The sequence below is a fragment of the Panthera uncia genome, chromosome C2 (assembly GCF_023721935.1).
Source record: "Panthera uncia isolate 11264 chromosome C2, Puncia_PCG_1.0, whole genome shotgun sequence".
NCBI classification, from domain to species: domain Eukaryota; kingdom Metazoa; phylum Chordata; class Mammalia; order Carnivora; family Felidae; genus Panthera; species Panthera uncia.
The window spans coordinates 22,076,182-22,097,733 of NC_064810.1; the positions used below are offsets into that span (position 1 = coordinate 22,076,182).

The following is a 21,552-nucleotide window of genomic DNA, read 5'->3' on the forward strand; positions in this document are numbered from 1 at the left end:
GTTGTGTAGAGAAATGTCTTATTATGCATTTACAAGACTTTCTATTCCCTACTGTGAATACTAGATCTGCTAAACAGAACCTACATTAGGTAAGATTTGTCTTTGGACTTGATAGTCTTCTCTCGGTTAAACTAAATGGGGAATCAGTCATACAGGTATAAATGTGATATTTATAAGGGCGCTTGGGTGGCTTAGTCGGTTGAGCACCAACTTCAGCTCAGGTCATGATCTCTCGGTCTGTGAGTTCGAGCCCCATGTCGGACTCTGTGCTGACAGCTCAGAGCCTAGAGCCTGTTTCAGATTCTGTGTCTCCCTCTCTCTCTGACCTTCCCCCACTCATGCTCTGTCTCTCTCTCTCTGTCAAAAGTAAATAAACATTAAATAAATAAATAAATAAATGTGATATATATTTTAGGTATTTAGAAAAACTGATTCCAAATATCTCTTTTTGTGCATTCGAAACAACATGACTTTCAGATTACCTCAATAGGTGTAATCACAAATAGAAAAAAAAAAGTAAACTCTGATTTATTCATAGTATAAAATTCACTATTAAAGAGGAAAATGTTAAAACCACTGATATTTTCTGAGTACAATGTTACACTATTTCTATTTCTCCAGAAACCACATTTCTCTTCTGTGTCATGACCATGGGCCTCCTGCATTTATGGTGCCTGATGGTCGTCCCAAATTGATGGATTCGGTCCATTTTGATTCCTATTTAATTTCCCTATTTGAAACAAAGGCTTGAACTTCTGAGGTTTCAAAGGTCTGGCTAATACCCCTTTAACTGCATTAATCAGGAAGAAGGGCAACATCATTCTTTGCATCAGCAAGGAGGATTAAACATACCATTTCCCATAAATTTAAACACATTTAAAAATCAAACAGAAAGCTTAAGAGCAACTATAATTGGATTTTATATTCTTTGTCCCCTCTAAGCCACTTCTTAAATTACTTCCCCATACACCCTGAAAAAAAATAGAATGTACCCTCCTAAGGTATATGTTTTTCATTTACATTATTAGCAGGTAATATTTTAGAACATATTTATACTTTGAAACATGCAACGCAATGCAATGTATTGTTCATACATTTTGTTGCTCACACATTACAATTAGATATATCTAAATCATAATTACAATTTTATTCTGTTTCATTGTTGACAAAATGTTCATAATAATTCTCACATATCCTAGCTAAAGTATTCTTTGAGAATCATATTATGAAAACAGTTTGGGAATTCCAAAGAACTGTCCAAATGTGTTATTATTTCATTTATAATACTTATTACTTTATGCTCAATTTGTTTATAGTAACTTATTTTTGTTATTTGTTCATAGTATGTTTTTTAAAAAATTAGAACTTCTCCACTTTTACCCAAAACTTTCCTAGATTTTAGAAGCTTAAACATTTGAATATTGCTAACATTTATGAATTATGATGCATAAAAATAAAAATTATATGTTTTTTTATTATTGTTTTTGATAAACTGTCTTCATTAAGGCCTAAGTTTTAAGATCATTTTCATTCTTCTGATTTAAAATTTTTTTTTAATGTTTTTATTTATTTTTGAAGGAGAGAGAGAGAGAGCAGGGAAGGAGCAGAGAGTGAAGGAGACACAAAATCTGGAGCAGGCTCCAGGCTCTGAGCTCAGCACAGAGCCTGATGCGGGGATCGAACTCACAAACTATGAGATCATGACCTGAGTGGAAGTTGGACGCTTAACCAACGAGCCACCCAGGCACCCCACCATTCCTCTGGTTTTAGATGTGCATTTCACTGTAGCTAGAACTCAGCATGATTTGTTTAATGTCACTCCTTTATTTATTCATATTTCATAAAGCAAATTATCTTTTGGTCATTCCCATACTTCTGTATGTCAAATTAAAGTCTTTTTTGGGATGCCTGTATGACTCAGTTGGTGAAATATCCAACTCTTGATTTTGGCTCAGGTCATGATTACAGGGTTATGGGATTGAGCCCCGGCTCCCACTAATGCTGAGCATGGAGCCTGTTTAGGATTCTCTCTCTCCTTCTCTCTCTCTCTCTCTTTCTCCCTCCCCCCTGACCCTCTCCCCTGTGCATTCTCTCTCTCATATATATATATATATACATATATATATATTTATCTTTGTTAAGAGTGATATTGAAAAAATGAAAGCAAGGGAATTATTAAAAATGCTTATGGTCTGTGATAGGTGAAATTGATTTTTGCTTGGTTTGGGCACTGGAATATATATATATATATATATACATATATATATGTATATATATATATATGTATATATATATATATATATTTTTTTTTTAGTATTCACTTCTGTAATTCATTTGCCTTCTTTACCATTAGATTTTTTTGTTGTTGTTATCATTGTTGTTACTTTTATGGCTCTGGTTATTCTGCACATTTTAGACACATTTGTCTTCACTGGAATAAAAAAAAAGATTGAAATTTTCAAAAGATTATTGCTAAGTGAATCAAAACCTCCTCCCTAAAATAAAGACCGTACTTCTTTTGTGTTCTAATCTTTTACTCTGTCAAATCTTGTTCCCTCTTGGACAGCTTATAGTATTCGTGAGATAAAGAAAGCATTTGCATCATTCAGCTTCCTGACAAAATGCAGTTAGTAGCAACTTCTCAAGATCACTCAAGTTCATATTATTCAGATATTTAACTGCTTAGTGAACTAGCTGAATGAAAACTGTGTGGGCACAACATGTAATTTCTGGCATGCAGTTTTCGATGAACAATGTAAAGGAAAAAAAAGTATGTGATGCTAGTAATATTTGTGATGGCTATGAAAGAGTATTATTATCAGTGAAAAGAAAACTGCAGTGTTTTATAAGGGATTGCATTTTGGGGAAAGAATTTTGGGATTTTAAATTTTAAAATCCTTAAAAATATATTAAAAATCATAAGGTTATAATGATGAGAGAAGTATATAACTGTATGAAATTGCCCTATTTGTAAGTGCATTGTGACCAGTTTGACAGATTTTTAATTTTTAGGATCACACAAAAGTAATTTTCTGTGTATTAAAGGAACATGTATTGAGTTTATTGGACCTGTTTAAATTATCTAAAAACAAATTATTAAAGTTCATATCAGACATTAATACTTATGCGGAAGTTCCTTTTTGTATGATTTTCTAGCTTTCCTATTCCTTGATAATACTGTTTGTGCATCCGCACATTAATTTAAAAGGTTGAAGTTTTCAGATTTTAAATATTATAATTAAATTCATCAATAGTTTTCGGTATTATTCAAATATATTAACAAAGCCTATTGTTGTTATTTATGTTTTAAATCCTCAAGCTATTTCAGTACATTTTAATAAAGTGGTCATGTCTTTCATAGGTAGTCAAATAGTACTGATGTAGATTGTTTATTGTTTACTACTAAATATCTTTAGCGGGGGATGGTGAAGGTTGTATTTTACATCACCTATTTCTAACTACTGTGTCTCCATTTTTTAGTCATTTTGATTATTATGTCAAAATGTTCTGTTACATTTATAACTATTTTTTACATATATGTATACAAATTTATATATATATATACATATATACACACACACATATAGTCAATGATAATCAAAATTTCCCTTCAATCACTTATCCCTACTAGGAATTATTATTTGGGAGAAGGTAGGGTAAAAAGGCTGCACAGTCAAAATTTATTATTTATTTATTTATTTATTTATCTATTTTTACTATGTGATTTGGGGCAGGACACTTGGCTAGTTAAAGATATTTGATTTAGTAATGGGAAGGGAATTGTAAACATGTATATTATATAAATGGTATTTATAATTATAAATCTCTCTATATAAACACATCAGCCAAAACAAATTGAGAAACACCACCACCATCAAAAGTGAGCTTTTCCCAAAAGATAGTAGAGAGTTGTAGACAGGAAACAGAATCTGTTGCAATGGTCAGGAGGGAGCTAGAGTGGCCTGGGATTATGGCTCAGAATGTCTGTCCAGGCCTCCCCCTTTCTTATTCCATGCCCATTTCCATAATGCACACAGGCTTGTCAACGCCTGCTAGGTGTCCAAAGTAGGAAATAGGCTTAGCCTATAACAAGTGATTAGTGATTGAATTAGCATTAGATAATTAGTATCCATTAATATATTTTAAAAATAGAGACTGTATATGATAAATATTATAATTTCTATCATATATATTTACAATCATGAATAATTATTCTGTATGGAATAACAATGTAAGTGGCTCATCACCTTCACTTTTTTTAACACTTACCTAATACCCATAAGGTCTTAGTATTTATCTTTTGAAAAGAGTTTCCTGTAAAAATAAACAATCTAATATATAAAGTTAATATTTATATGGGAGTGTTGTTGCAAACTTGCCACATCCTTCGAAAAAGTAAAAGCAATATTTTTAATCTAAGAAAAGGAATTAAAGAAATAAGCCATACTAATTTTGAAAAAGAATTGGCAAAAAACTAATATATAACAGCACTTTTCTGATAAATGTGTCAGAGAGCTGAAAACTTTAGAAAGGCATATTTTTAAGTGTCCTTATAAATCTGTTGCAATGAGGGGCGCCTGAGTGGCTCAGTCGGTTGAGCGGCCGAATTCGGCTCAGGTCACGATCTCGAGGTCTGTGAGTTCAAGCCCCACGTCTGGCTCTGTGCTGACAGCTCGGAGTCTGGAGCCTGTTTCCGATTCTGTGTCTCCCTCTCTCTGACCCTCCCCCGTTCATGCTCTGTCTCTCTCTGTCTCAAAAATAAACGTTAAAAAAATAAATAAAAAAATAAATCTGTTGCAACAATAAACCGTGACAAATTGTGAAACAGCTAAAGTCTTTGCACAACAGAATACCTATGCTCCTATCTAGCTGACACTTCAAATTGTTACATATGTTGGAACAGAGACCACTGGCTACATAACCTTCTCAAAAAGTGAAATGAAGAGATACAAAATATTTTACATGTCATAATTACTTATTTGAACTGTTACTTTTTCAAATTTATGCTTATCTCACTAACTCTATACTTTTTCTATATGCAGTTTAAATCTTATGATACATATTCAGATTCTTTTGGTAAAGGTGATTTACAGTGTTTCTCCTAAGATAACGAAGATAATGGAGGTTTTTATTGGCACAAAAGAAATGAAGCTTCTTTGATTAGAATGAGTAAGATCAAAAGAGACATTAGTCAGTGTTAAGGAGCTGGATAATTTAAATTTTAGTTCCTTGGTTCAACTATTAACTGGCTAAATGTATTTTCTGTTAATATTAAAAGGCTGTTCCATATAGAGAAAGTAAAATTCTTCACAAAATAGAAAATACCTTTTTTCTTAAAGACTATATTGCAAAATTGAATGTCACCCTTAAAATATTAAACTACAATTAATATTTCACAAATTTTTTGTTGAAATTCTAAGATGCTTAATCTATTATGAAATTATTAAACATACATACTTTTGAATTTTATAAATATATGACAATAAATGAAAAATGTGAATGGTATTATTTCCCAAGGAATCTATCACATTCTGTTTTGAAAAATGCCCAGTTTTAGACACTCACTATATTGTTTTAGAGACTTCAATTTCTGCATTAGGATTATATAAAAAAATCAAGTTACATTTTTATAATTAAACATCTAAACTTGTAGGGACACTTATCATGTATATTTACTGCATCTAAATAATATATTGTGTAGGATACTTCAACTCTAAAATATATGTGCAGACTTTAAATATATATATATATATTTTTTTTAATTTTTTTTTCAACGTTTTTTATTTATTTTTGGGACAGAGAGAGACAGAGCATGAACGGGGGAGGGGCAGAGAGAGAGGGAGACACAGAATCGGAAACAGGCTCCAGGCTCCGAGCCATCAGTCCAGAGCCTGACGCGGGGCTCGAACTCACGGACCGCGAGATCGTGACCTGGCTGAAGTCGGACGCTTAACCGACTGCGCCACCCAGGCGCCCCTAAATATATTTTAAAAACACATCTAAGATATCCTTCCCTAAGTAAATAGATAAACTGGTACATCCAGACTGATGTACTGATTTAGCATTTGAATATTATTCAATGCTAAAAAGAAATGAGCCATTGCATCATGAAAAAAAAAAAAAAACATGAAAGAACCTTAAATGCACATTACTAAGTGAAAGAAACCAATCTGAATAAGCTACATACCATACGATTCCAACTATATGACACTCTGGAAAAGGAAAAGCTATCGAGACAGTTAAAAATATCAGTGGTTCCCAAGGGTTAGGAGAGAAGGAGGGATGAAAAGGCAGAATACAGAGGAATTTTAGGGCAGGAAACTATTTTGTATAATACTGTAATGGTGGGTACATTTTATTATGCATTCATCAAAACCCATATAATGACAACACAAAGAGTAAATCTTAATGCAAACTATGTATGGACTTGGTAAAAAAGATGTCAATGGTGTCAATCCAAGTTCATTGATTGTAACAAATGTAACATTCTCCATGTTCATAATGGGGGGGAGGCTATACATGTATTGGGGCAAGCAGTATATGAGAATTCTGTAGATTTCTCTCAATTTTGGTGTGAACCCGAAACTTCTCTAAAAAGTAAAGTGTATGTAAAAAAATGGAGGAAAAAAAATACAGTGTCCTACTTTTAAAATCTTCCAAGGAATGGCTAACAGGCCTGGATTTACTGAGAATGTCTGTAAACACAATACACAATCTTTTATGTCATTTAATACTTAAAAAAATGACATGTTAGGGGGGCCCTGGGTGGCTCAGTCGGTTAAGTGTCCAACTTGAGCTCAGGTCATGATCTCAATGGTCGGTGGATTCAAGCCCCATGTCGGACTCTGTGCTGACAGCTCCAAGCCTGGAGCCTCCTTCGGATTCTGTCTCAGTCTCTCTGCCCCTCCCCCGCTTATGTCTCTGTCTCTGTCTCTTAAAAGTAAATAAGCATTAAAAAAAAAATGACACCTTAGGTGATTACTAACACATGCGAAAGTCTTAAACATTTTCAACTTCCTATTTTTGTATGATGGGACTCACCAATGAACCAGACCAGATCTTGTAAAGAAATATTTCTATTTCCTTAAATAAACTTTCCTCTGATGGGACAGTAAGTCTCAGGCTTAGTATATAAAAACCCCAGAAAATTTTTGTCCGTTTTCCACCAATAAGCACTGGGAAGCAGAATATTTTTCTTTTCATTTTTCAAGAACATCAGAGAGTTTTGCATTTAACCTTCCAGGTAACGTATCTATCTGGCTTAGCCTTGGTGACATTATATAGAAATGACAGCAAATTGAAAGTTATTGTTCATAGATTCCTCAAAACAGAAATGGTAGTTTGAGGAGCTAATTTTTACTCTTGTTAACCACATTTAAGCAGGAAAAAAGTCTATATTTATTATACTATGAATATTAAAATATTTTAATATTTTTTTGTAATAATAAATGAGAAATCAGTAGGATAGCAAGCATAGAACCACTATAAAAATTCTTTTTTGAAGCCATTTATTTTGATTTCTTAAAATGGAAAGGGCAGATGCTGATATGGAAATATCTATTTTAGTTTTTATTAGACAGTAGGTAAAAATATTTCATATTAATAGAAAATGACCTATCTCTACAATGTAAAAAAGTCATTTTATAAAGTACTTTCAGAAAATATTTAAAAATCATAAGGTGATTAAATTTAACTTGATATCCTTTTAGGGTTGTAAACGGAGAGTTTATTACAGTGATCATGGGAGAACAGCCATGTGTAGGAGTTGGAGAAAGAAAGATAAGCTGACTTGTTGAAGTACCATGATTACTGGAGGGAACTGTGGTTAGTTAACACATGGCCTTTTTTCCTATGAGGCAATCAAGAAGAAATCAAAGGAACTAGGTCAAAGACACAAGACCATATAAATATAGACAAGGGATTTAGTTATGCCATCTCAGATTCAGTGTAGTTTGATAAAACAAAGAGGAAAACTGAGAGTCAATGACTAGTCATTTGGCTTCTCTGATCCTCAGTTTGTTGACATAAGATAATGGTATTGATTAGAATATTAGAATAGCAAACAATAAAATAATATAAAGCTAATAGATCAATGTAATGTTACTGTGACGGTCACTGTAAAAATGTCCAGAAATTCCCAGATACTTCCCATTTGATACTATCTTATTGTCAAGGGGTTTCAAGAAAAATAAAAATAAGAACAACAAAGAAAAATTACTTAACTTTTATTCTCTCCTACTGTACAAAACTTCTGTAACTACTTAATTGAAAGAAGTTCAGAAATTATAACAAAACACAGATACTATATAAAAATTTTCATTTTGAAATGTATACTCATATGTTTTAATGGGCGGTATATATATATATTAAGATATACATTTGAGAGTGGGCTACTCCGAAATAAGAAAAATTAAGCGTGCCTTAAAATAATGCATATCTTGAAAATGAACATTTTCTCTTTTGTAATTTCTATACTATTTCATTTTTATCTGGCAATGAAGTACTTGATGATGTTTATATAAGAGAAATAAACATTTATGTCTAAGCCACCAATTTTTTTCACTTTATAAAAACAATTTAACTTCCATATAAAGAATTATCATTTATGAGGCGCCTGAGTGGCTCAGTTGGTTAAGCTTCCGACTATGGATTTCAGCTTAGGTCAGGATCCTATGACTAGTGAGATCAAGCCCCGTATCAGGCTCTGTGCTGACAGTGTGGAGAGTGCTTGGGATTTTTTCTCTATCTGCCCCTCCTTTGCTTGTACACATGCACACTCTTTCTCTCTCTCAAAATAAAAAAAATAATAAATAAACACTAAAAAAATTATCATTTGAACCCAGATTCAGTACTAAAACAAAAAACAAACGTAATGATTTATTCAGAGCACAGGACCTAGATTCTAAATGTGACTCTACATAAATTATTCAACTTCTTTAGGCCTCACTGTTCTCATCTAAAACATGAGAGAAATGATACTTACTTCCGAGAGGTTTTTATGAGGAGTGATTGAAATATTACACGTATGGCATTCCACACAGCGTGTGACACAGTACACATTAAAAAATAAAACCATAGCCATTTTTGTTTCATACCTTGGGTGTGGATGAGCAGCGGACCCTAGTAATTTTCTACAACTTCACTCTTATGATGTTTAAACTGAATTACAGTTAATACATTAACCAAGGAGATTTAAAAAATCTCGTTAAGTATTTATATCTGCCTTTATAAACGTTTGCTAGCAATGGAAACTACTTAACAATTCTTTCATTATTCAAGTTATTAACTATATTCCTGTATTCTATTAAGATAATGTCTGATTACTTTGGCCTCCTACTAGTCATCGACGTTTCTAAGAAGACTCTGGAACTAGTTTACTATGAAAGAAACAGTATTTAGTAGTGTTTCTAAATTATTTTTGCAATATGAGTCTACTGATGATATATTATTTATCCCCAAATAGAAGTCACTCAATGATTATACATTTATTACACTGAGACCTTGGATTTGATCAAGTTAGAAATGAAAACACACAAGGACATAAAAAATTTGTACCAGTAATAAAGAAAACACATATAACAAAATTTTTCCTCAGTTTTCTTTATTACAACAATGGAGACACAGAGGTACAGAAAATAAAATGACATTTAATATACTATGAAACACATGCATAGGATTACACATAGTGCTGGATATTATGTTGGGGTTTTAAATAAGAAATGATATTGAAGACGATACATTTATAACGCACATTTTTTTTCAAGAAAATAAGCTATGATGAAAACAAATGCAATTAAAATGGTCAGAAACAGTCACTTTAAAACACAAGTGTTATACATAAAATCAGTGTAAGATGTGAGTTAAAAATATTCTGAAAGAAGTTCATGAATCATGGATGTTACTTAAAATAGCAATTTTTAATTGCTTCCATTAAAAAAAAGGTTAGCTAAGAGATTTATTTCATAGTATCCATTTAGTACACATACAGAATAAAAATAAATATGGTATAATTAAGAAAAAGATGCCATCTCTTAATATATGCAGTGTTCACAATGTGTAACTTTTATATTTTTATTAAAGTGGAATGATAAAGAATAAGTTAATTTAACTTGAACATACACACATTAAGAAATTTTACAATATACCTAAACTTAATACATTCAATTAGTTAATACTTAAAATGAAAATTAATTCTACTTGAATGAACCTATCTTTAAAAATTAGGTAAAATAAAAGTCCAGCAACGAAGCCATTGGGACATCAGTTTGCAGTTCAGATCAGCATAGATATAGTACTCTTACACATATGTGTTTTCCTTAGTTATTTCACTTTTTTTCAATTCAGGCTGTGAAATTAGTTAATAGCCATAAAGGAAGAGTGGATTACTACCAAAAATCTTTAAGCAGCTCATAATCTTAGATAAGATAATAAGACCAAAGGTATTTGGAAAACAAAGGATTGGTATTAAACTCCTATCTCTGCCTTATTTCAGAACAATTAAATTAGATTTAAGATTACTGAATTTTTTACCTTAGATAAGAATTGAGATGTTGCTTAATATAGTGTTATAACCTTTATGTATTTCATCAAGTTTTTAAGTACAATAAATGAGAAAGAAATAATACTACAGCTTTATATTTAAAAGTTAAAAAAATGTTAACTCTAAATTTTAATTCTACCAATTTAAATAGTAAACCAGAAGAGATCAGGTTAATTAGATGTTAGAAAGATATTTGGTTTGTTTGTTTAGTTAGTTCTTAAAATTTACTTGCTAATATCTTCTGAATTCTAATATAATTAGAATTATAGTATTAATAGTGATTAAATAATACTCTTTATTTTTTATGACATAACAGCTGATTTGGAAATGGAATTTTTACCAACTTCAACTTATATTGAAATGATTTCAAGGGCTGTTTGTAGAATATTTGCATCTCCAATCATGTGAAATATGCAAATTTGAGCTATCCATTCAATAATGCAGAAAGGCATTAGCCTTTCTGAAGGTTTTCTGATATATATCCCTACCACGAATGCTAAGATTTTAAAATTTACCAGTTCATCAACAGAAAAGGAGTAGAAAAAATACACCCTATTCATTCATGGTCAGAAATTAAGAGGGAGGAAACAAAACCTAGAGGGGGTGGGAAAAAGAGAGAAAGACAGAGCAATAGAGACAAAGAGGAGGGAAATAAAGGGAATATAGGAGAGAGAAAGAGAATATTAGACAAAATGAATTGGAAGAAAAGAAGAAAGGAAGAAGGAAGCAAGGAAACAAACTAAAATTAGAGAAAACCTACTTCATTTGTACTTATTCAAAGGTTGTTTTGAGCCATAATAAAATACATAAAACGATACAATTAGATATGACCTTCATGATCTTATATTCATTAAGTAAAATTACCATATAAGGGCTAAAGAAGATTATAAATAATATTTATTTATGTAGTATTGTAACACACTATTTAAAGCTCTTAATGCTACTAATATCTAAACCAAAACCAAACAGGTGGAAATTTTCCAATAATTTTACATGACTAGAGAGATTTCTCGACTACTTCAAACTGAAAGTATTATTATACATAACATTACCTAATTATTCTTGAAAATTAAACCCAAACATACTTAATGATTGTATTGGTGATATAAATATCTTAAATCACCAAGATAATTTGTAATTTTAAAATTTACTTTTCCATTCTTAGGGTATGTATACCATATTAAGAAATAAAATACTTTTCAGATATCTAAAAGAGTTCATTCAGATCCCAAAAAGATTAATTATGTCTTACATACTGTATTTTCTTAAATATAAATGAATAATCATAAATTCATTTGACTCAAACTATACAACCTATGAAGTACTGCATGTACTTGTATTTTTAATTCTTAATTTAAAAAAATTCTGTGTATTTAATAGTAAAAACGATTTGCAATGAAATTATTTGTGCACGAATTCATTTTATATATACAACTAAAATTATACAAAACTGTTAATCCAATGTCCAGACTATATGTATTTATTGCATTAAAAAAAACACTTAAGATATTTTAGGCTAAAAAAAAAGAGAAATTAAAAAAAATAAAGCCATAAGACATATTAACCTTGTCCATGTCTACCACTAATGAATGCATATATATTCATCTGTGTAATTCTTTGGAAACGGTAGGAGTGTAGCATTTATAAAATACAGTATTCCCAATGACTAATATGAGAAGAAAGAGGATGAAAAATGGCCATTGACCTAAATTGCCCATGTAAGAAGTTTCGTAAGAAAGAATTTACTGCTATCTCCTAGGCATAGCCTGTTGGCATATCTGGCCCATGGTATTGGCAAGCCAGTGATCTGAGAAATAATTAGAGTTTTGTCTGAAGTAGAGAAAAACAGTAAGACTAAATGATAAAAGGAGACAAGAAGATAGACAAGTAAAGAGCTGAGAAGAGAAAAACAAGGAGATATTCATGTTTATATAAGAAGTTAATCCTCATGCTCCATATGCGGATACAATAATCATCCTTAAGTAAATCAACCTAAATTTATAACCGGTATAACATGATCAAAACAAACTTCTGGAATGATTTAATATTTGGAGATATGATATACACATCAACAGACATAGACACATACTTCTGATTATATATAATGATTAACATAAAACTTACCTTAACACACAGTTCACATTTTATATGTTTCAGGCAAAGGATTTTTATTTTATTTAGACCTATAGATAGATACTAATTAGACTGTCAGATTACATGGTTGCATATAACAAAACTAAAACTCAGAGACTTAAAAAGATAATTTAGCAACATTTACATATTTATTAAGATTTTTTTAATCTGAGAAGATAATTTATAATCTCTAAGGTCTCATTTATTGAACTGTTTTAGCTGTACTGTTTAGAATTTTGTGCTTTCCTATGTCCCATGGAAATAAGCTAAACACAGAGCTTGTATGTTAAGATGTCTGAAGATCTATTTTCAAGAAGTTATGCATATCTCGGAACTGTAAAATAACTGCTCTTCTAATCATAACATTTGGTCAAATGAAATATTACTTATTAATTTCAGGATTAAAAACTTGATCTGGGGCACCTGGGTAGCTCAGTTGGTTAAGCATCCTACTATTTCAGCTCAGGTCATGGTCTCATGGTTGTGAGATCAAGCCCCACACTGGGCTCCGTGCTGAGCCTGGCGCCTGCAGCCTGCCTGAGATTCTCTCTTTCCCTCTCTTTCTGCTCCTCCCCACCCCTAAAATATAGTTCAGGAAAAAAAGTTGATCTGTACTGAGATGTTTACAAAGAATAATGAAGAATTTAATAAGTGTAAATAATTATGCTGAGACAATAAATTTTTAATTTTAAATTCTTTTCTCAACTGTCAAAATATCACTTCAGGTACCATGTAAACTTGACTTTGAGCATTCTTCATACCACTGTTGGTTACTTTGAGTCGTAGAATGTTAAATAAAAAAAATCAACTCTGTTATCTTATGAAAGACATATTCCATATTCTCCACAAAATTATATTGATATCATATACTAGCCTACATAATTTCTACCGGACTTTCTTGTGGAAACATTTATCTTCTTGAAAAGGTCCAGTGAGATTATGGTAAACAGGAAATATTGTTCCTCGAAGAGTTATTGGAACTCTTTTCTTTCCTAGCGCTTTCTACATATTAGTAACCAACAAATCTACATATCTTCTCCAAAAATAGACATACTATGCACTTATAATTGGTTAATTAATAATTTTAAAATGTTGGCTATGGTCTTTTTAAAAACAGAACATGCCCCAAACTGCTTAAGTCTGGATATTCCTTTGTCTCAGTGGAAGAGAAAGGAAGGAAGCAAAAGCATGTTTAATCTGTGGCTGGGTTACTCCTGCATTCTAAAGGTCTGTTGCTAGGTGAGAAGAAAAAAGGACAGCAGTAGACAGCAGAGTTTAGAAAAGATAATGACAGACTACTAAAGAGAAATCTAGCTTTAGATCTTACATTATAGGATCCTGTAGCTATTGTTTTAAGGAGTAAAAGAATACTTTCATGAAACAAAATAAATAGTTTTTGATGAGTGAATCTCAAAGCCCAAAATCCAATAATTTAATTTCGCACATTAGTATGGTCACTCTTGTCATATACATAAACCTGCTTGCTTTCTAATTGTCCTGAATGAGTAGTAAGAATCACTTGCTAGGCAGGGTGTGGCTAGAAGTGAAAAACACAAAACACTTTTCTCATTTTATAATGAATGAAAATTGAACACTAAAATCATTGCTTGTGATAATCCCTCAAATATAGCTTCCTCTGAAAAATGTAGTAACACCTCCTCATCTCAATTTCATCTTCTTGCAAGCAAGAGCTAAAATATTTGCTTCTCTCTCTGGTCTTTACAAAGAAACTGACTCTGTGTCCAGGAAGTTGTAATAAAGAAGTATACATATATGTTGTGAGAAAATCAATACTCGATGCCAACTCATAGCACAATCCATATCCAGTGAACAGAGTGCAACTTTTTAAACACATTCATATTTAAATTACTAAATTGGATATTTTAAAGTTAGTGTTCAAATTTAAAAGAAGAAAACTATTTCATTTTTATTTCTTATGATATTTTAGGTCAAAAAAAATGAAAGTAGGCAGCACAGTACGGATACATATCTAATATAATAAAAGCTATTAGTTTTTGTTGTATATAAATGGTAAACACCATGAAATTTTATAAACGTCCATAAAGTTGGAAATTTACATTTAAAAGAATAACAATTAAAACCAATATAAAAGATCCACAATTCTACATAATAAAATACAATGTATGGTCATGGATATTGAATTATTTTTGCAAAATAATCAAATGAGAGAAGATTAGACGTAGCAAATGCTTAAATTCCAAGTAAGAGTGACATGATATTTAACAAGGTCAACTTTAGAAACTAAAGGAAACTTCAGAATGAAGCAAGTTATGCAATGAACTGCATCCTGGAAGAAACAATCCTGATTCTATTTCTGTCAGTGATTTTCTGACAAATTATCTACTTTAAAGGTTGACAATTTGGGGAAGGGAAAATAGGCTAATTGTTCATGAGTGAAATACATGCATAATTAGTCGGACCACAGAAAAACTTTCATCATAATATGAGATTAGCCTTTTAAATTTGCGGGGCATGAAAGGAAATATCATATAACAGCAACATTAAAACATCCAAGACAAACTGAGGGCTATAATGAAAGAAAACCCAGCAGCATTCAGCTGCCATGACTGGCTTCCATTTTCGCCTTTATTCGCTTCACAGCATTTATCTGCATGACGGAAATTGTTTTTGAAAATAGAATAAGAATAAAATAATTAAGGAAAAAAAGAGTAGAGTTACAACATGAAAGTAAAGAAAAAGAAAAAAAGTGACAGTGGGAAAGAAAAAAAAGAGAAAATAATTAATGCAAGATTTACACAAAGCCATTACAAATTCCTACAAAAAAATTATTTTGATACAAGAAAAAGAATGGCTAAAATCTGTATACAACTTTTCTAAATAGTTGTCACATATTTAAAACATAACTGAGTCTCAATATTAATAAAGTTTATTTCACATAAATCAGACAGTTGTTCTGTCATTGATTCTTTAGAAATAAGTATCTTATTTATTCTCTATTGAAGATACAACTTATGAGTGAGAAGGCACCTGTCATTTCACTGTGCTACTGGTAAGTTCACATTGCTACTGTAAATATGAACTCATCATATTCTATAATGTTTACAGATATTACTTTTTGCTACCATCATATCTGAGAAGAAATATTTAATAAAAGTAGTTACGTTTTTAACAATGAATAAACTACCAAGATATACCCATGAAAATGACATATTCATAATGGAAATTTGCCATAAGGGTAGAAGCAAGGAGCACTGACCCAACTGACCATAAGCATGGTCTAGACACATGTCATTGTACCACTTTAAAAATAATTTTGAGAACAAAGGATCATGAAAATATACTTTTTCATTATGTGCTAAATTCAAAGGAATATTGTTTTGGGTATAGTATTAATATTTAGCATTGACTGAGATTTCCAAATAGTTAAAATAAAGGTCTCTCCAATTTTAACTGAACTTTAATTTCACCATTGTTTTAGAATTTCTCTAATGTATGTTCTGAATAGATCATAAATTTAACTTTAAGAAAACATGTTTGCATTTGTCATGCACTTGAATGTGTTGTTTCTGTGTTCATGTTGAGTTATTCAGAACTGCAAGGGTATACTAGTGTGGCTTGGAACTAGACTGAGTGCCATCAAAATAATTTTACTGTACAGTTCATTAGAAGTATAATGAAAAACACCATGTAAACACACACACACACACACACACACACACACACACACACACACCCCTGAACATTTTTAACAATTTATTTAGTGGTGGTGATTTATATAATTTCTTTGTCAGCTTCTTATATTTGAGGAACTCTCATAGATGCGTTACAGGCTTGAATTCAGATGATAGAATTGTTTTACCATCAGATCCAAACAATGCATGAATGGAATTGTTCGTCATCAAATTATATTGATAATGTTAAAATTAGACATGTGTTCAATTCAAGGCAACAAAATCAGAAAAAGGAAGCAATTACTAAAAGAAAAATGGTCTTTTTTTGGTTAAAAAACCGGTATTAAAAATGTCATAAACCAAAAGAAATGGTGGGAAATGCTTTTCAAAATAAATTCATCTCCAAGGATTTTTAAAAGAGTAGTATATTTAGTAATAAAAATTACAGAAGGAACCAATAAATGTCATTTTATCAGGTTCTCGTTTATAGATATATAATCATTTTATAAGAATTAATTTGTAATAACTATTCAATATTCTCATTGTTTATAAATAAATGAGATGGAATTATGCTGTATGAATATTCCAAAAGGGAATACAATTGTGATTTTGCACTCTATTTCTATGTAAATCAACAAATACATCTTCCAAAATAAACACGTTGAGAGTGAAAATGAGAAAATATTATTATCACAAAGTATCTTTTAAATCACAATAATAAACTATGGAGACATGTGGTATCCACTAATGTACATGCATAGAAAAACCATTATTATCAACGTAATATGTAATATATGAGTTTAAGGTGAGCATATTGTTAAAAAAATAGCTCTTCAGCCCAATGAATACATGTACTCTATATTTCGCCTGCTGCTTACCAAAAATTAAATACATGGAATGCACATAAGCGATGACTTTCTAAATTCAAAAGCCCATAAACTTATTTAGACAATTTACAATGCATGCTACCAAAAATGAATTAAAACTAAATTAATTTGTAAAGTTCACATCTTCTAAAACTTGAATAAAAAGACTTAAGGTCTGCTAGTTTATTACAGAGAACTCATTTCAGATTTGAGCTTGAATTTATAATATTTATTTTAAAATGGAATAAGAAATTATAAAGCCACAAGAATAACTTTGATGAAGATGTATGAAGATCATTTTCCTCATTTTACCAATACGTAATTCTAACTCTATAGGATATTGTGGGTGTAAAGGCTCCCAAATTCACCATCACCCATCATAGTCTTTAAAACCGCCCCATGAAACCTTCTACAGCTTAACTGAACAATTTTTAAACTATAAAGGCATGCCTTTAATGTGGCTTTCCACGAGGCTTTAGCAGTCAGTGGATTCTTAAAGATGAATTAATCTTTTATTATTTCTCCTTTTCCAGGAAGTGGCTAATTGCTTTGTATCAGCAACACAGTTTAATGGGGGAAGAAATATGTCTCCTATCTTCTCAGATAGCTTTGTCTGACTTCTCCTTGACCACATGATCTGCTTCATCAGCTGTGAAACACATTCCAGCTTTTTTCATCCTAAAGTCCTTCTGACACTGTTTCCCCTCCCTCCTCTCTCTGCTCACCTTCATAGCTACAGTCTTCTTATTTTTCCAGGAATTCTACAACATCTTACTCTCACTGAGTATGGTGGTGTGGTTTCCTCTTCCTGTATAATATCACAGTTCCTTTGGGCACAACTCTTAATCCTCTATTCCTTAGTAACCCAAGAAGTACACCTTGAACATCGATGCTGCGCTCATCACCCTTCTAGGGTGACATCAATGAGTATTTCAGACATCAACGCTTTTTCATAGAGATAAGGCATTACTCATTGTATGATTTTATCCTCACCCAGGCCTCAAATACCATTCACCTGTTAATGTTATCATCATAATGTATATTTCCAAGCTATGACTGTCTTCTCATCTTTATACACACACATATAACTACTACTTGACATTTCAAACTTAATGGATACCAAACTGAAAAGAAACTCAAAAGTCATCAATATCTACTGAATTGAATCTATTACACGTGTAAGCTTAACTTAAATACACATTGTGTCCAGGATTTATTCATGGCTTTCTTTTTCTACTGCCATCATTATTTTTTCAAGCATTCCTGTTTATCCATCTCTTTCTTTTACCCATATGAGCAAGATTAATCTGTCTATAATGCCTATCTATTCATATAACACCCCTGTTTCAAACGACTTCTTACTGTTTTTAGGATCTCTTTTAAAAGTGTTTATGTAGTTTTCAGAAGACCTGGGATTATCTGGGTCACAGGTCCCTCTCTATCCTTATCTTTGTTCACACGGTTCCAGGTTCTCTTCAGTAATGTTTTTTCAGTTCCTAAAGCAGATCAATTTCTTTTTTCTTTTAGAGATTTCTTCCATATATGACACCTTCCCCAGAAGGCTCATTTCCTGTGGGTTTTTTCAGGAAAGGTATTTTCTAAGGGAATGCTTCCCTTGCCCCTACCTAACCCCCACCCTACCATCACAAGTTAGGTATAATTGCCAACCCCCTCATGGCAGCATATGGCACCAGCCTGTCTCTTAGTTGTGATTGTTAATGGTTATTCTAACGCTAATTTTATGTCTATCTTCCCTACTAGACTGTAAAGTCTTTGAGGGCAGGGGCCAGTTTTGTACTTTTCACAGGTCATTCCTTTATACTCATTTCAGTCCTTGTCACAAAGCAAAACCCCAATAAATATCTGGAACAAATGAATGAATTTTACCATTGAAGAACCAGAAGTAACTTGCTTGGCTAAGAGGAAATGCATATTGAGAGAAATTAAGTGACAACAGCAAAGCTGAAACTATAAACCATAATTCTCTCCATTTTCCTTCTAGGTACTGCCTGCCCACAATGTGATTCTGAAATTGGAACAAAATATGTTTTTATAGTAAATGTATCATAATATATCTTAGATATTGTTGTGCCTATATATGTATGTTTGTGTGTGTATAGATGTATATATATATACAAACACACAAACATGCATATATGTATATATATGTGTGTGTGTGTGTGTGTGTGTGTGTGTATATATATATATTCTTATTTATTTACCCTATTGTCCATACCTATCTTTGTTTTTTATTAACAATATTTTTTTAATAAAATAGTAAGGACTCTGGAAGTATAATATAAACAAACCTGTCTAAAATTGATTCTTTGTTTTACAGTTTGTGTTTTACTTATAAACTGTTATTAAAATGTCACCTTCTAACTTCATACAATATTAATTTTTATCCTGATAAAAACAGTTATTTCCTCCAAACACATGAGCTAAATTAAAGATTTAGGAAAATGGGAATACACAGTTGCAACCCACCTTTGAAGATTCTGACTCAGATTCAGAATCATATTTATATTATGCTGCTGATATTTGCATAGAGGATAGTTATTACAAACATAAAACATTATAATTGTAGAGTTATTGATGTATCAAACTCACAGAGACAATGAACTTGATAGCATATTCAACCATTTTTCTTGGGTCTATCATCTTATAAGGGTATTGGATTTGTCATATGACTAAGTAGCTCTGACCTTGAACAGATCCCTTAACCTTCCAAATTTATATTTGTAAAATGAGTATAAGTCTTCCTTGTTCAATACAGATTAAGAGATATATGAATGAGATAATGGGATAATAAATGCAAACGTGATTTGTAAATCAAAAAAACATTATAACATGATATCAAAATTAGTTCTAGATGCTCCCAACTTCCTACTTTCAAATTATACTTGGAAGCACTTATTAATCAATGTTACCAATACAAAGCCAAAATATCAATTATTTTTAAAACATATAAGCAACAGTAATTATTTCATAATAGAAAGACTAACTGTATAAAGATGCTTTCAATTAAAAACAGATGTGTGATATCACAAAATCATAGTAATGAGATTAATATCCATTTGAAGTTACAAAAGTGTTAAAGAGCATGACTGAACTGACAAACTATTTTTTCCCAGTATCAAAAATGTTATGTACCAATACTGATACTCTAATATGACTTCAATAAGCAATGCTTATGAATATGCTCCTTTCAGCTCTACATATATACATATGAAGAATATATGTATGTTACGTATATTTATACATATTTGCATAAAATTTACCTGTAAATATTACAGATATATTTAAAGTATTGATAAATGTTAAAAATAACCCATGTGACAACTCAAAGTTAAATAAGACTACGAATCAGGACAAATTCTTGCACCTTTACCTCTATAGCATGTATCCGAAAAAAAAATGTTAATATCCTTCCTGTGGACTTTCATAGTATTGCTAGCATATAATCACGGAAGCACTGTTGCTTAATAAAGTCAGAATCCACCAGGGTGCTGTGAATACCAATATAGCATGTCCTGCAATGTTGTGAGCCTCCTTGAAACTCTAGTTATAGTTTTTTTCTGGGGCTACCTCTGTGGCTGTTTCTGCCTTACTATGTGACTGATTCTATCTTTCTAAATTCAACTTGTTTGATCCGTTATGGATGGTGTCATCTTTGACTGCATTTTCCCAAAAGTGAAGGACCAGCCTTCACGTGTTTGGTAGAGATGTTGTCTTCTTTACAAAAGATTTTCTGGTCTCAGAAGAAGTCTTTCATGCTGATTTTTGACACTTCACTCTTACCTTCCATCCTGTCCCTCTGTTCGTTCTCTCCTCACTACTTCAACCACTGAAATTGTCATGGTGTATTTACAAGTTAATAATAACCCCGTGGCAAGAATGATTTAGGAAATCTTGAGTAAGACATGTCACAATAATCATGATTGGAACTCAGAATTTACACTTCCTTCTATAAAATTATAGAAGAAATATATATAAAAATATCTTTATATATATACAAAGATATATAAAATTTTCCTTAATTGAATATTAAGGAAAAATCCACAGGAGTTGCAAAAAGTTGGTATCCTATTTGTTTTCATCCTAAGAAAGCATAGAGTTTTGCTTACCTTTAATAATGTTGGGCTTTGGTGGCATGCTGAACTCATAGACTGTCGGTTCTGAATATCCCAATCTGTTGGCGGCTGTAATTTGAACTTCATACCCCATTGTCCACTGTAGATGCTCCAAAATAATGTGGTCTTTATTTCCCTGAACCTTTTTCTCTAGCCACTGATCTTCTTTATCTTTCTGTAGAGGCAACACAAATACATTTTGTAAATACCCATACACTTAAGTTGTG

At 31.5% G+C, this 21,552-nt stretch overlaps 1 protein-coding gene across 1 annotated transcript in view; it reads right to left on the minus strand.

Annotated features, from left to right (window-relative positions):
• NCAM2 (neural cell adhesion molecule 2) overlaps positions 1-21,552 on the minus strand; it is a 219,847-nt gene that overhangs the window by 22,257 nt on the left and 176,038 nt on the right. Inside the window, exon 14 of the mRNA XM_049629156.1 lies at positions 21,320-21,500. Within this exon, the coding sequence (XP_049485113.1) occupies positions 21,320-21,500 (181 nt within the window). The remainder of the gene's footprint in view (positions 1-21,319; positions 21,501-21,552) is intronic.